At 38.5% G+C, this 16,033-nt stretch overlaps 1 protein-coding gene across 1 annotated transcript; it reads right to left on the reverse strand.

Annotated features, from left to right (window-relative positions):
* Nucleotides 1–1,792: 1,792 nt before the first annotated feature.
* SOGA3 (SOGA family member 3) lies at nt 1,793–13,427 on the reverse strand. Its single transcript, XM_015816241.2, has 6 exons — nt 12,480–13,427; nt 10,524–10,748; nt 8,405–8,563; nt 7,409–7,477; nt 3,823–4,998; nt 1,793–1,903 (listed from the first exon to the last, which is right to left on the reverse strand). The coding sequence occupies exons 1-6, from the start codon at nt 13,425–13,427 to the stop codon at nt 1,793–1,795; spliced, it is 2,688 nt and encodes an 895-aa protein (XP_015671727.2).
* Nucleotides 13,428–16,033: the final 2,606 nt, after the last annotated feature.

Raw genomic sequence — 16,033 nt, forward strand, 5'->3', positions numbered from 1 at the left:
AAGCCTTATGCAGTATAAAATTGCCCTTCCTAAGAATATTTGAATAGTGCTATGTGTGAATATTTGAAATATTTGGGATTCAAGCTACCATAGCTTGCTATTATGTTGACTTTAAAATTGTGATATATTATTTTTGAAAAACTGTATTAGTATCCTTTTTTTAATGTAGAAGTGATGTGAAGAAATAATCTTGTTCTTAAAATGGGTAATAATTTTAAAAAACTTGTTATATGAGAGATTTGGTAGGTAATGGGATTTTTATTTTAGATCAACTAATAGATAATAACGATGAGTTTTCATTTTCTTTGTTAAAACATAAATACCATTTGTCTGTTGCCACCCAATGGCAGCATTTACAATTACAACATTTATGGATAGCTCAGTTTTCTGCAGCAGCAGTTTCAGCTTCAGAAACACTTGAATTATTAAAAGGGATCATTAATCCAAGAGACAAGAAAGTCTACAATTAATCATAGTAAACAACTGTTGTCAATAAATCAGTTTGATATGCCTATTTTAAAGACTAAATGGATACGATCATTTTAAATGCTGAATGGAACAAGTGGAGAACCACATTTTATCTACAAATTAAGGAATGGTTTTAATCTCAATAACAGATGTCTCAGAAGATATTTTTTTTGGTGCCTTCAAGTCAGGTAGGTAGAATAGGATCCATGTAGTTTTTTTCTGTTAGTATTTATCAGAAGTGGTTTACCCTTAGGTTGTTTCTAGACCTAAGAGAGTGTAACTGGCCCAAGGTCACCGAGCTGACTTTATGCCTAAGAGTCACAATCTCCTTGTTTCTAGCAAACTATATCAATCTGGCTTTCCAATAGATCTTCAACTATGGCTTATTCAACAAAAAGTAAGAATTTCAGGTTTATTGGACACTACTGAACTTGTACAGAAAAGTAATGAATGAATGTTTTTGGAGATGCCAGATTTTGCAATGTTCTTAAGTTGTCCTTTAGGAAGAAGTAATTAGATATACTGTATTCACTTGACTTTGAGGTAAACTTTAATATTTTGGGATGCCCAAATTGTTTTCAGTTGCATGCCAATTACCTGATAATTGACATTTGGACAACTGAAATGGATTTTCTTCTTTCATATTCTCTTTGTTCTATTAGATAGATGAGAGAGAGAGAGAGAGAGAGAGAGAGACAGACAGAGACAGAGAGAGACAGAGAGAGAGACAGAGAGAGAGAGAGAGAGACAGAGACAGAGACACACAGAGAGAGAGAGAGAGAGAGAGAGAGAGAGAGAGAGAGAGAGAGAGAGAGAGAGAGAGAGAGAGAGAGAGAGAGAGAGAGAGAGAGAGAGAGCTGACCAGCTACCTGACGGCTTTCCCTGCACGTGACCAGTCTGAGCACTGACCACCACCTCATCATGTGTTCCAGCCAAACAGAGGTGCCTAAGTGAGGGACCACTGTGGACCGGCAGCCATACAAAGAGGGCCAGGAGAACCCAGACTCTAGTGGCCTTTTCGGGGGCTAGCGCTACAGAAGCATGCACATTCTGCAGGGAAAAATTTCACTTGCTTACCTGGCTATTTGGATGACGCTAGTTCAGATTTGATTGTGGAGCTTTTTTTGGTTCGGTCTGCTTGCAACATCTGCATTTTGGCATGGAGGTGGGTTTGTCTTCTTCCTATCGAACAGTCTTCAGTGTTTTTACAGCAGTGATTACTACAGAAACTATAGCTCTTGAACTTCGTAGCTTGGGAAGATGGACAACATAAAACAAACTGAAAATAACTCTATAACAAATGGTAAAATGATTTAAAAAATGTCTACAGCACAAAGAACAATGTGAAAAGGAAGACAAGTTTAAATATTGTTGTGTAAGAAAGGGATGAAAACAAGACAAGGATGAGAATAAGTAAAATGATAGGCTGGAACATCTGGGGAAAGTAAATACAAAGACAAGATAAAACTACATTAATAAAACCGCAAAGTTCACTTTTCAAGAGGAAAAAAACCAACATCAAACCTTTCTACCTAGTCTTGTGAAAATTGTATATGTCAGATCCAAATGGCTGTACAAAGAATCTGAGGGAATCTTGTAATAGTAATATTGGTAATGTAATAATTGTAATATTTTCCTGAAATATCTATGACTTTTCCCATTTCGGTGCTGATTCCTGCTGGGGAGGTACTTTGGTCTTATAAACTGAGAGCAAACCCCATTCCTTACTAGTTTTGAGTAATGAAACATCTACAAGAAAACAACCAAACTCAGAGAAAACAACAAAGATGATTAGGGGACTGGAGGCTAAAGCATATAAGGAACAGCTGCTGGAATTGGGTGTGTCTAGTTTAATGAAGAGAAGGACGAGGGGGGACATGATAGCAGTGTTCCAATATCTCAGGGGCTGCCACAAAGAAGAGGGTGTCAAGCTATTTTCCAAAGCGCCTGAAGGCAGGATAAGAAGCAACGGATGGAAACTAATCAAGGAGAGAAGCAACCTAGAACTAAGGAGAAACTTCCTGACAGTTAGAACAATTAACCAATGGAACAACCTGCCTCCAGAAGCGGTGAATGCTCCAACACTGGAAGTTTTTAAGAAGAGACTGGACAGCCATTTGTCTGAAATGGTATAGAGTTTCCTGCCTGACCAGGGGATTGGACTAGATGACCTCCAAGGTCCCTTCCAACTTTATATTATTATTATTATTATTATTATTATTATTATTATTATTATTATTATTATTATTATTATTATTATTATTATTATTATTATTATTATTATTATTGTTATTGTTATTGTTGTTGTTGTTGTTGTTGTTGTTGTTGTTGTTGTTGTTGTTGTTATAACCAAGGACCCCTCATTTTATCCCTGAGCTACAAATATTATCCTTTATTGGTAGAATTAACAAATTAAAAGGTGGATTGACTCAAATACTGGTAAGCTGCCAGTTTTGCTTTTTCTCATCATTCCTACTTTGGCTTATTTGTCAAAATGAAGATTGACAGGTCAGCTGGCAGGCAGGCCGGCCCTGGGTGCAATTCCTCCCTCTGCTAGTTATTCTCTTCCCTCTTTTAGCCAAAGAAAAAGGAGGCAAGCAAACCACTCTAAAGGGGCCCCCAAAACAGGGAGAGCAGGAAGGAAACCTTGAAACCAAACCAGAGTTCCCACTCCCATTAACATTGTCACTCTCATTCACCCAGGCCTTTGCCTTGGAGTCTCAGCAAAAGAACCCAAGATAGGTTGGTACAAATTATTTTTTTTTTTGCAGTTATACTGCTCTACGGGCAGAAAGCCCTCCATTAAGGGAATCACCCAACACCCTTCTGGCTATCTTTTTCAGAGCCAAGTTAAGACATTCTCCCAGGCAGCTGGTATTTTAGAATTAAACAGTTAAGTTTCATTTGTAAACATGAATATCACATTATGCTGAGATAAGACCTTTTATATATTTTATTTCCCCCCTGCTATTTATTGTGTATTTTAATTTTAAATTAAGATTTTTATCTGTCATTTTTCTAGTTATATGCGTTTTATAAATCCGTTAATAATATGGGTGAATTTTTTTAAAAAGCTAAATAAACGATATTTACTATTCAATTTTTTAACCAACCCACAGAGCTCTCACTAGGTAAGTAAGTATCCAATAATGTATTCCTCTTATGCTATCCTTGTACAAAACCTAAGAATCCAATATTGGAACAATAACCTGGGAAATTTAAATTGCCGTCATAGAAATGAAAGGGTGTCTTCTTCATCTCACATAGCTACACGCGAAAGTAGCTTAAGTTTTCAATTTTTCGCCTGGGCTAAAACTCTTTCCCTTCAATGGCTTTGACTAAATAAAAATCTACCTGACTCACTGACAAAGGTTCATCTGTACTTCGATCATCTGAAGGCTTCGGAACCTCTAGTCTGTCAATGAAGGCCTGGAGTTCTTTCCTAAACGCCTTCATCTGGGCATTGATCCGATGAAGAAGTTCGTGCTCCCGTATCCTACTTCCATCGTCTTCATCGTCCAGAAGTCCAAACAGGTCCCCGTTTGTCACATAAATTCTTGCTTCAGTTATGATAGTGCTGGTGTCAGAAATCAAACGGTCAATAGTCTTGCCCAGACGTTCAGCTTCACAGCGGATGTCCTTGGTTTGCTGCCGGTCATTAAAGCTTTTCTGCCATCCTACCGGGGTTGGATAGAAGGATCTTGTGGGGGTCAAGCAACGGATGTTGCGGACCTCCTCTGAGTCACTTTCTCCACCAATGGGCCCTTCTCTTTTGCGGTGAGGGGGGCGAGCATCCTCATCACTTTCTTTCTTCCCTGCCTCACTTTCAGCATCGCTGTCCCTGGGACTCCCTCGGATCCCCAAATGAGAGGCTAAATCATAGCGCTGCATGTTGGACATCAGTATCCTGTTCTCATATTGGAGCTGCATGACTTTGCCACTGAGTTCATTAATTTGCATGCGGGCAGCCTTCAGTTCTTCCTGAAGTATTTCTGTCTTGGGACTGTCATGGTGTCGTGAACTATCGTGAGTTCCACTCTTGTATTTGTATTTGTTCAGCTCTGCAGTGACACGTTTGTTTTGTTCTTCTGCATCAGTTAAGTTCCTCCTCAACAGTTCAGTCTCGTCTTCAACTAACTGCAGATGCTGCCTTAACTCTGACAGAGATTCATTGGGGTCTCCCAGGAGTGGGTTGGCTGCCCCTGAGAAATCATCTCCTCTTAAGTCATCAAGCTCTGCTTTCAGTCCTCTGTTCTCCACTTCCAGTTCCACTATTTTTCTTCCAAGGATATTGGCTTCTTCCTCTACTAACCTCAGACGGAGCTTGAGTTCTGCTTCTCTTGTGCTAGGTGGACCTCCTGCTTCCCCTTTTGGTAAGGGACTGTCTAGATCACCATAAAATGACCTATATTTCTGAAGATCATGCTCAAATCTGTCCTTCTCCTTGTCCACTTTGGCTAATTTTTTCCTCATCAGAGCAGCCTCTTCTTTGACAAACTGCAACTGGCATTTCAGATCTTCACTGTCCTCCTGTGACAAAGAATAATCCCCAGTTATATTGCTTACTCATAGGGATGCCAAATGACAATTTAGCACAAAATACCAATATATCCAATATATACATATACAGTTGGTTGGTTGGTTGGTTGGTTGGTAGGTAGAGATAGATAGATAGATAGATAGATAGATAGATAGATAGATAGATAGATAGATAGATAGATAGATAGATAGATAGATAGATAGATAGATAGATAGATAGATAGATAGATAGATAGATAGATAGATAGATAGATAGATAGATAGATAGATATGGATGGATGGATGGATGGATGGATGGATGGATGGATGGATGAATGGATTATAGATTTATTTGTAAGCTGCCCAAGATCACTGAAAGTTGAGTGGGCAACCATATAAATTCTCTAAACAAACAAAATCTATCCCAGTAAACTTTACTAGAGTTTCCCGATAAATTTTAAGGAAGATAAAACTTTAATCCTCTTATGTGCAATACTTGCAAATGAAAAACTTGTCGTTAGATCTGTCCAGGATTAATTAGAATTCTGACACTTCAAAGGCAAGTGTCAAAATAATGCTCAACAAAATAAAGCAAAGAAACAAATCAGAGTAACATTCCTAGTACAAGTTGCCAATCAATGTCTCAGCAGGTGGCAACACCTGCTTCTCTTTGTCTGGCTCAAAAGCTAAGCAGGGTTTTATTACTTAGATAGGAGACCACTAGGCAATCCAAAGGCTGGAAAACTAGATTGGGAAATTGAAAACCAAGAAGAAAATGACAATCACTTCCACATAATTTACAAAATAACCCTTCATGGATATTCCTGTGAAATCACCAGTGATTTCAAGTCAAAGAAAACTTTATTTTTGTTCAATCGACAGGAGTTACCTGTATTACACATCTGTTTGGGTTTGTTGCATTCATGCATTACACGTCAAATAAAAGCAATTTAAAGAAAATGTAAGGTGTGAACTAGTCTTGAATTTGAACATTAGGAACACCTAAAAGCCCTTAAAAAAGAGTCTTCTAGAATCATTAAGACAAAGGATGATGATGTCATAGAAACAAGGTTGGTGACATCTTTTTAGGTAATATAATAGTGGAAGTATTGATCAGGATAATATTTCAGACAAAATTTAAAAATGCAGAGGCCAGAATTCCTCTGCATTTATCCATGGAACATAGACCTACAAGTTAGAGGCATAACATGGGAGTTTGACAGGATGTCTTGGTGCCACTGATGTGATTTCCATACTTGCAACAAAGAGTGTGACTCGAGTGTTAAGGTGCATCCTTTGCCATCTACAGAAACATGATCATTTCGGTCCAAATCTGATAAATGTGTTTCATAAAAAGAGCCTTGGTTTTCACACAGTTGACTAAGGAAAGGTTTGCAATCGTCTACAGGGAATCCTCAACTTACGACCACAATGGAGCCCAGAATTTATGTTGCTTAGTGAGAAATTTGTTAGGTGAGTTTTGCCCCCATTTTATGATCTTTCCTTCCCTAGTTGTTAATTGAATCATTGCAGTTGTTTAGTTAGTAAATTGTTAAGTGAATCTGGCTTCCCCATTGACTTTGCTTGTCAGAAGGTCGCAAAAGGGGATCACATGACCCCGGGACACTACAACCGTCATAAATGTGAGTTGTCAAGCATCCGAATGTAAATCATGTGACCATGGAGATGCTGCATAAGTGTGAAAAATGGTCATAAGTCATTTTTTGAGAGTATGCCGTTGTAACTTCAAATGTGTTGTGATTCCTCGCCAGCCTGTGGATCCAGCAGCTGAGTCTGAGGAATCAGATGAGGGGCCTCGAGTGACATCAGAGTCAGAGGAAGGCTCTGAGGAACTCCCAGACTTACAGTCGGACGAGGAGCCTGGCCCCTCCACTCGCGCTCAGGCTGATACACAGCTGTGCTGGGAGCCTGAGTTGGACAGTGAAGAACAGATGAAACATCCAGGATGCACGAAGGTGCAGGCAAGAGAAGCGAGTAGAACAGAGGAATGCAATGGGGCGGCTCCAAAGGCAAAGGAAAAGGCAATAGGAAGCCATGCCTTAGCTGAATTATAAAAGGGAAGGTGTGGGAGGTGCTGGTTGCCGAAGGCAACCGTTGGTGTTGAGGATCGAGTTTCTGTGAACTGTGTTTGTTTGCCTTGGACATTGACTCAGGTCTGTGAATAATAAAAGGGGTTGGTTTTTTCTTGCGGTTCCTGCCTGTTTCTTGGAAGAGGGGTTTCTCCTTGTGGGTATAACAAGGACTCACGTAGGCTGGGACAGAACAAATGGTCACTAAATGAACTGTTGTTAAGTCAAGGACTACCTATATTCCATCACTTAAATGGTCATATGGTTTACTGCATTGTACCAGGGGTTTACTGCATTGTACCAGGGGACAGAAAAAAAATATTCTGTATCACCTCAGCAGACATCTGTTGTGACCTTTTTTCTGATTTTTGCAAATCTTTGCTACCTCTTCTTTTCATGCACTGTTGGAAAAGAAAGACAAGATATAACAAATATGCATGCTATCCAAGGTTATTAAACCATCATTCAAACAACATGAAAATTTCTAGCTTTTTAAAAAAATATTTTTGGTTTCATCCTCCAGAGATGGTTATGTTAAAAACCAGGACAGCGTAATTAAATGTTCTTTAAATGTTCTTGTTCTTATTGATCTAAATGCAAATAGCAAGGAACACGTCAAAAATTAATAGTTTTAGAGAGAAAGAAATGTGACATGTAATTTTAAATATATACTGCTCACAAAAATAAAGGGAACATTTTACCATGGAACTGAAGGGGTTTGCATTCCTTTTATTTTTGTGAGCAGTATATATTAGTAAGAAGGCTACTGAGTGATTAATACTGTTTATGATAATTAACTATACCTATTATTGTTAGTTAAATACATGTACCCAGACAATATGCTGTTTACTAAATATTGAAAATGTTACCTAGGAAAACCCCAACTCCAACCCTAACCCTAACCCTAACCCAAACCTCAGTCCTAATCCTGACCCCATTTTATCCCTAACCCTATTAAAACTAATAAAATTTATTTTTTAAAAAAGAAAATTAATAGTAGATCATAAGTACCAAATAGCATTTTTAAACATGTTGAGTCAGGTACTGCCTTCAACACAACTGTATTCACTGAAGAGATCAAAATAAAAAAATAGTCTGAAATAATCATTTCCCAGATCTGCAGGTTGCTTACCATGATAAAATAATAAATGGACTTTCAAACCTGTCTGAAAAGCAAAACTGCTTTTCGCCCATGGATCAGCTGTAACCAGTCCAGTCAGAGAAGAGACAGGAGACATAGCAAAGTAGTATATTACAACCCTTGATGTGCCTATCCCACCTTGGCCAATTTTGCCTGTCCCCCTCCCAGTGAGCAGTTTGTCACTAACCTCTTTCACTTTGTCAAATTCATTCTGAAGAGCGTGTTTAGTAATCTCAGTTTCTATCAGCTGCTGCCTTAACTTTTCATTTTCATCTTCTGTGGTGGAGCGTTTTTCTTCCACGTTTTCCAACTCATGATGAAGTCTTACAGAAACATCTTTTGCAACCTACATGGAAGGACACTTCACATTTTCAAGCAGGAAAACAACTTTCATAGCAGAGCTTACTATGTTCATGAAGTTTAGGGGTGTGTTGTGATCAACTTATATCAGTTCCGTTAAATACTGAATAAAATGTTCTTCCTAATTTTTTTTAAAAAATGAGCGCAGTTAGGGTTACTTCAGGCACTCCAGTTTAGTCTTTTGAGAGTATGATGAATAGAATTCCCAAAGATTAATTCTTTGATCATTAGAATCATGGGTCCAATCCAGCCAGCAACTGGCACGAAGTCTGATTTTTCTCAGGGGAATTATAACCTTAGGAGGGAAAGTAGGGCAAAAATTGAATTAATGAAGTACAGGTAGTCCTTGATGTACGACCACAATTGAGCCTAAAATTTCTGTTGTTAAGTGAGTTTTGCCCCATTTTACGACCTTTCCTGCCACAGTTATTAGGTGAATCACTGCAGTTTATTAATTAGTAACCCGGCTGTTAAGTGAAACTGGCTTCCCCATTGACTTTGCTTGTCAAAGGTCACAAAAGGTAATCACATGATCCCAGGACACAGCAACAGTCTTAAATATGAACCAGTTCCCAAGCATCCAAATTTTGATCACATGATCATAGGGATGCTGCAAAGGTCGTAACTTTGAAAAACGGTCATAAGTCACATTTTTCAGTGCTGTTGTAACTTTGAACGGTCACTGAAAGAACTGTTGTAAGTCAAGGACTACCTGTATAGTAAATGATAAGGAGACATGTTCATTGGTAGATCTAGGAAAGCCAAAACCACATTGGTATAAAATATTTATTTAACTATTGAACATGTTTTACGGTAGCTGTTATTAAAAATAAAAACTCCTGTACTATTACAAAGCAATGCAATTATATTTCATACTTTAATCTAGGCAATTCTTCTATTAGTGCTCAGCTACCAGCCCAAGCATTGGGTAATTAATTTTTTTTTATTTTAACCCAGGCAGATGTTTTATTTAAACTCATTTTAATATTCTTTCTTCCAAGTTGGTATGCATAGATTTATGACTTTAATATTCTTTTTCCTAGATCGAACATCTCAAAGAAAAAAGAACTAGTTAGAAGCAACCTTAGTATTTATTGGAAAACAACCATTATAAGATTGATCCATTCTTACAGGAAATTTAGTATGAACTATTAATAATAAACTATTAAAACTATTAATAAACAGGATAAAGATTTTTACATCAATGACTCTGCCATGATAATAACCTCATGACATACCCAAGATATGATGCAGATTTAATTTAAAGAAACTGAAGATATATATCCACTGAATTAGGACAAAGTCAGTCTGAGCTTCTTTATTACACATTCTATTTCCCAAACTTAAACCATGCTTTTGTTTTTGCAACTATTTCTATATACTGCAGTTTCAGAGATCCATTTCTGAGGATCTCTACATTGATCCTGGGATTGTAACATTAACTGGAGTTATATCCTTTTTTTGTTTCAATTGAAAGAAACAAATGGTATGAGGCATTAATTTCTAGATCCATTCACTAAAATTAAATTAAATTATAAGCCTTAAGGTTGTAATTTCATTTGGAAGTCATTGAAATATCTGTTAATCGATCACCTGGAATGTGATCTCTACTGACTCCCTGGTGATTGGATATTTCTAAAATAATTGAGTAAGGGGGGGAGTAAAAAATGAACATAAGGGGTTAGGATATACATGACAGACATGTCATTCTGATGACTGCCAGATGTTTTGGACTAATTGACAAATCAGGTTGGTTCAGATTGATGAGAAATGTCCGAAAAACCAAGACAGTACCGCTTTGCTTATTCTGCCGCATGTGATTAAATTCCAGTTGTCAAAACCACAAGACAATTCAGACTTCTGTTATATTTGCCTTCCTGCAAAAGATTAGGTTAACTAAAGGTATCATAATTTGATTGTTTTTTTCATCAATTGCTCCAAATTACCTTTAAATCCTGTTCCAAGCTACGAAGAAGTTCTCCATCAATTTCTCCAGTCTGTGCATAACGGAGCTTCTTCCTCTCTGCTTTTCGAAGACGATACTGAAGGATTCTACAGTTTTTGTTAGCTCTTTCCAATTCATGGCGCACTTCCTGAAGCTGGCAAGCATCCTCTTCAAAAAAGCTGTCCCTCATCTCATCCATTTCAGTTCTAAGTTCATCTATTTCGTTCTGACACACATTCAGAAGGAATAGATAGAAAAGCATAAAATGACATCAGATCACATTGATAAAGAACACAAGATATGGTAACTTACCCATAGTTCTTAAATAACTGTTATGAGAGAAGCATATGGCTTCCCACTATCTTCCTTATCCTTACAAGTATTATAACTGGCAGAAGAAGAAAAATGTGATCCCAAATTAAGAACTGATCCATTTATATTTCAAATATTCCTTGAATTGGCCAAAATAAGACATTAAAAGCATGTGCACATGTAGCACAATGAAACTGCTTCATAAGCCTGAAGAATTCCCCAATATAATAATAATAATAATGATAATGATAATGATAATGATGATGATAATAATAATAATAATAATAATAATAATAATAATAATAATAATAATAATAATAATAATAAAGTTGGAAGGGACCTTGGAGGTCATCTGGTCCAACCCCCTGCTCAGGCAGGAAACCCTATACCATTTCAGACAAATGGCCATCCAGTCTATTCTTTAAAACTTCCAGTGTAGGAGCATTCCCCACTTCTGGAGGCAGGTTGTTCCACTGGTTAATTGTTCTAACTGTCAGGAAGTTTCTCCTTAGTTCTAGGTTGCTTCTCTCCTTGATTAGTTTCCATCCGTTGCTTCTTGTCCTGCCTTCAGGCGCTTTGGAAAATAGCTTCACTCCCTCTTCTTTGTGGCAGCCCCTGAGATACTGGAACACTGCTATCATGTCACCTCTCGTCCTTCTCGTCATTAAACTAGATATACCCAATATGTCAGCCGTGTATATTTTACAGTGCATGCATGTGGCAATGAGAAGCATAAAGAAGGGAGTAGATAGAACATCTGGCAAATCATATTCAACTATGTGTATTTTTATCTTTGAAAGGTGCAATAATCCTAGAATATTTATTTAGAAAATAATAATTTCTAAAATGTCCATAACTCAGGGAATCTCAAACTGGGTTGAGGCCGCTAGAGAATCAACAGTAATTTAGAGGCTAGTCATAATTTCTCTAACATGCAAGCAAAGCAGAAGTATTGTCAAATCAAAGTATGGTCTTTGATCCTCAGTTTGCCTTAGCAAGTCCATAGATGGCAATTACTATACCACAAAGTCTGAAAATCTTTGAGGAACATAGATAAAAATGTAATTATTAAAAGCGAATGTCTTACTTACTTCTTGTCCAACTCTAACTCCAATGAAACCATTATCTTTATTTATGGATTCATTTATATTTATATCCTGCCTTTATTTTGTGCAACTCAATTTATGGGAAGTCACAGATTATTATTTTATGGAGTTGTAAGTACCACTAGGTTATATTATGTCTTTTACTTCATCAGTTTGCTGAATTGAACCTCATTTTAACTTATATAGCTATAGTCAATAGGACAAGCTATAGTCAATAGGACAAGCAAATCCTCTGGTCTAGAATATAAGATGAAATATATATTAAAAAATCCTGCCTGAGGATGGAAATATTGTATTATATTCAAATCAAAGTTCATAGCCAATGATGTATGCACTCCCTTCCCCACCCTTCTCTTAAACCAGAAAGCAAACCAGTAGGTATCTTGACAACAACTTGATCTCCTCAAAGGAGAATTCACCATTAGCATTCCTTCTCCTTTCTTTTGTGGAACAGACTAAAACATCACCAGCATGTGCACATATACACTGGAACTGAGGCAGACCCCCATTATTCCTTTCCTTCTGTATCTTTTGCTCACCTTGAGGTTTTCATTCTCCTCCTCCAGTTTCTCCATCTCTTCCTGCAGCTCCTGCTGCTGCTGCTGGGATTCTTGGGTCGTGTTGCCTTCCATAGTTCCACTGAGGCCACTGCTACCTTCATTTGCAGGCAGCACCACGGAGGAGGAGGGGGTCGAGGAGGGCAAACTGCCCACATTGCCATTAGCTTTGTTGTTACCTTTGTTCTGCATCTGGGTTGCTGATAACCCTTTCCTGAGATGAAACTGAATGAGCTCACTTTGCAGGCATCCTTCTTTCCAGTAGTTGCCATTATTCACCGATAGAGCCTGGCCTTTCCCTGAACCACAAGGCGACGAAGAAGCTGAAGTTGCCTCTCCTGCACTCTTCTGCGAAGGCTTGTTTGTTTTACCCCTGTTCCAGCTCTTGGATGGCAGCTGAGAAAGCACAAAACTACCCACCCTTTCCCCCTTTCCTCCCGATTCAAGCTGTGGCTCTCCAGCTCTAGGACTTGTAAGTTCGGTGTCTTTGGGAGGGGCCTCTCGTGCTTCAGCTGCAGGCCCTGGATTTGGTCTGGGACACCCTCCCGCTGAGACCAGGAATGAGGCAGGCTGCTCTTCAGCACCATCCCCGGCATGGACAGCTCCCAACAGAACTGAGCTCCTTGTTGGTGTAGCCTGTAAGGGCAGCTTGTCTCCTTCTGTTCCTCCACCCTTGACCCGGCTAGTTTTCTGCCCTATTGGTGACTGCTGCAATAACTGCTGCCGGGTAGAGCTTGCTTTCGAGACAGGAACTGCAGCTGCTGCTGTGAAGCGGGATGAATTGGCAGCTGGCAAGGGCTGGCGGACAAGAGACTCCTTGGGTCGGCCTGGAGAGAATGCACGCTGCTGCTTAGTTCGGCTGCTGCTGCCCTCAGGAAGCAAACGAGGAGAGACGGTTGCAGCACCGCCTCCGCTAGGCGGCTGGCTCATGGCTAAATCAACCTAAATCAGAGGTTGCTGAAATATTCAGCCCTCTCTGGCTCATTGTCTTCCTGCCCTCCTTCCCTCCTTCTCCTTCGGCTGCTGGTAAGCGAAGCGCACACAGAAGCCTTGTCAACAGCCCTGCCACTCAACACAAAGCAAGCCTATTCACCACAGGAAGAACAATGTGCCTATAATAAAGGGGGTGGAGTTTGAAATTGCTCCATGAGGTTAGCTCACAATCTTAGATGTAAAAGAGGCAGGCCCTGACTGGAAGCTTGCTTTTAAATCCCTGAAGCAACAAGCAGTTCTCATTTCTCATGTGAACAGACTGAATCTTCCAGCTGCAGCTACTTTTCTTAAAGTGCTTCTTCCATAAACCGCATGTTCCAAAGTACTTCCACACGTCAGTGAGGATGGATCCATTCATTAGTTTCAAAACAGATTGGTCCAGCATAGTTAAAAACAGTCTCTTCCAGCTGGGAGGAAAAAACGGTGATGAGACTTAAAATAATCCATATTTAACATGCTGTAAAATAAATCAATAAGAGATCTGTTAGAAAAATCTAATTCCACCTATGCATCGTATCTCTAATAGTGGCTTTTAATGGGAAGAAAGAACAGATTTCTCCAACCACCCCACTTTCTTCCCATATTCTAACAAACTCTGAATGTGTTGAGGGGAATTCAGGGACAATGAAAACTCAAATAATCGTAATAAAAAATAAACACTTAAATTTATTCAAATAAGAACATTAGTGAAGGGAGGAAGAGGTTGAAAAAAAATTGCTTTCAGTGGGTACATCCTCAGCTATTAATTGTAAAGTCAAAAACAACATTAAGACACTTTAGTCAGAAGCAAGCCCCAATAATTCAATAGCCTTAAGTTACAAAGCAAAATCAATACAGCATTGCAGCCTTCATCTAACTCAAATTCTTATTTTGCTGTTAGCTTTTGTGAAACTGTCAATTTACTTTACAATAAAGCCACACCAGCTAAGTGTTTCTTTCCAAGTACTAGAAACAAGAGGCTGAAATATGAAATAATCTTCGTAGTTGAATGAAGGATGGTTTGATTTGTAAGGCTTGGCTAAATTTGCATATACATCAGTTTGTGAACCTAACTTCTGTTTTACTCCACATATCAACACCGAGGCAAAGAAAATGTATGAAAAAGTTTCACACATTGTATGAACCCTTTGTTTAAACACAGATGAAACACCCCCTTCCTTAGCCTGGTATTCTCCAAATACTTTTAGTGTCCTGTTTTCATTGTTTTACCTAGCTGATCATATCTGAGATTCTGGGAACTGTATTTCAATACAAGGAAGGCATCAAGTTAGAGAAGACTGATCTAATTAGTAAGCCCTGATTAAGTAGGATTTTTTTTCTTGCCGTATTTCCATAGATGTAATAGTTTCCATAGCAGAAGCAGAATCCCAAAGGGGATTTGTTCAATTAAGTATAAAAATGTAGCCTACAGTTCTTAAAACTTTCTCAAGGTGACCCCTCATTATTGTTATTTACTTAATTTAATAGATTTATAGGGCTGCTCAGTGTAATTCTCTGTAGCACACAGCAAGACTCAAACAAAAACATCCCTAAATATCACACAAAAGTTAAAAAAAGCATACCTATCTGACACTGTAATATGTTTGGCACAATAACAATCTTTATCATGTCACTGAAGCATTAACTTTACTATATCAATCTCAGCATTACTTATTAATTGTATAAGTGCATGCACATTGCTTATCTTTTTTAATCCTGTCATGAATAGCAGGATCCTCAGATCCTAACAATTTACAATGGGTTATGAATTAAAATGGGCCAGAATAAGACAATGTTTATTTAAGTGCCACTGCTGCAAAGATTATAATAGCTGGCTCACAAAATTATAATAAAAACGATGGCAAAGTATTTTAAAAGTGCACTAACAAATATCTTAAGAGTGCAGGTAAGTACAATCAATTAGTTATCAAAGGATAAGAGAGATTAAAAATGTGGATTTTCAATACTCCAATGTTAACACACAGAAATCATGAAATGGACATGATAAACAATAACTCTACTATGCATATAACTTTCTTTTGAGTTCAGTGATGGATAAATAAGTCTATTTGGGACAAAAAAAATCTTTACACTTCTCAATTGCCTTTATTTACAGTATTTGCAAACAAGCTGTAATCTATGAAGATAGCTTTCACTCCCTGTTTTACAAGTACTTTAAAATCTGAATGCCAAAGTTTTATCAGAAAGCCTTTTTCAGTGGAATTAAAACAAAGGAAAACGAACGATGTTCCATTTAAGGTTTAGGGAGTCTCTGAAAACCATCTCTCCGTTAAACCCTTACAGCAACCGACCTACCAGCAGTAAGTGCCTTTTCCCTCCGGAATTTCCACGGCAGCTCGGCGGACCGCCAGGTTCAGCCAACGCCGGCCTTCTCAAGGGCATCCACCGAGGGATCCCTTCACGGTTTCGCGACCACAAGCCCAGGCTGCTCATCCATCCGGACAAACGCGGCTCGCACCCTACGGCGCCCTAACAATGAGAAATCCCTGCGATGCTCTCAGTTCAACCCCGAGCGACTCATATTCTCTTCTCTTGGTTAATCA

The sequence above is a fragment of the Protobothrops mucrosquamatus genome, unplaced genomic scaffold, assembly GCF_001527695.2.
Source record: "Protobothrops mucrosquamatus isolate PMUCROS unplaced genomic scaffold, P.Mucros_1.0 scaffold416, whole genome shotgun sequence".
Classification (NCBI taxonomy): domain Eukaryota; kingdom Metazoa; phylum Chordata; class Lepidosauria; order Squamata; family Viperidae; genus Protobothrops; species Protobothrops mucrosquamatus.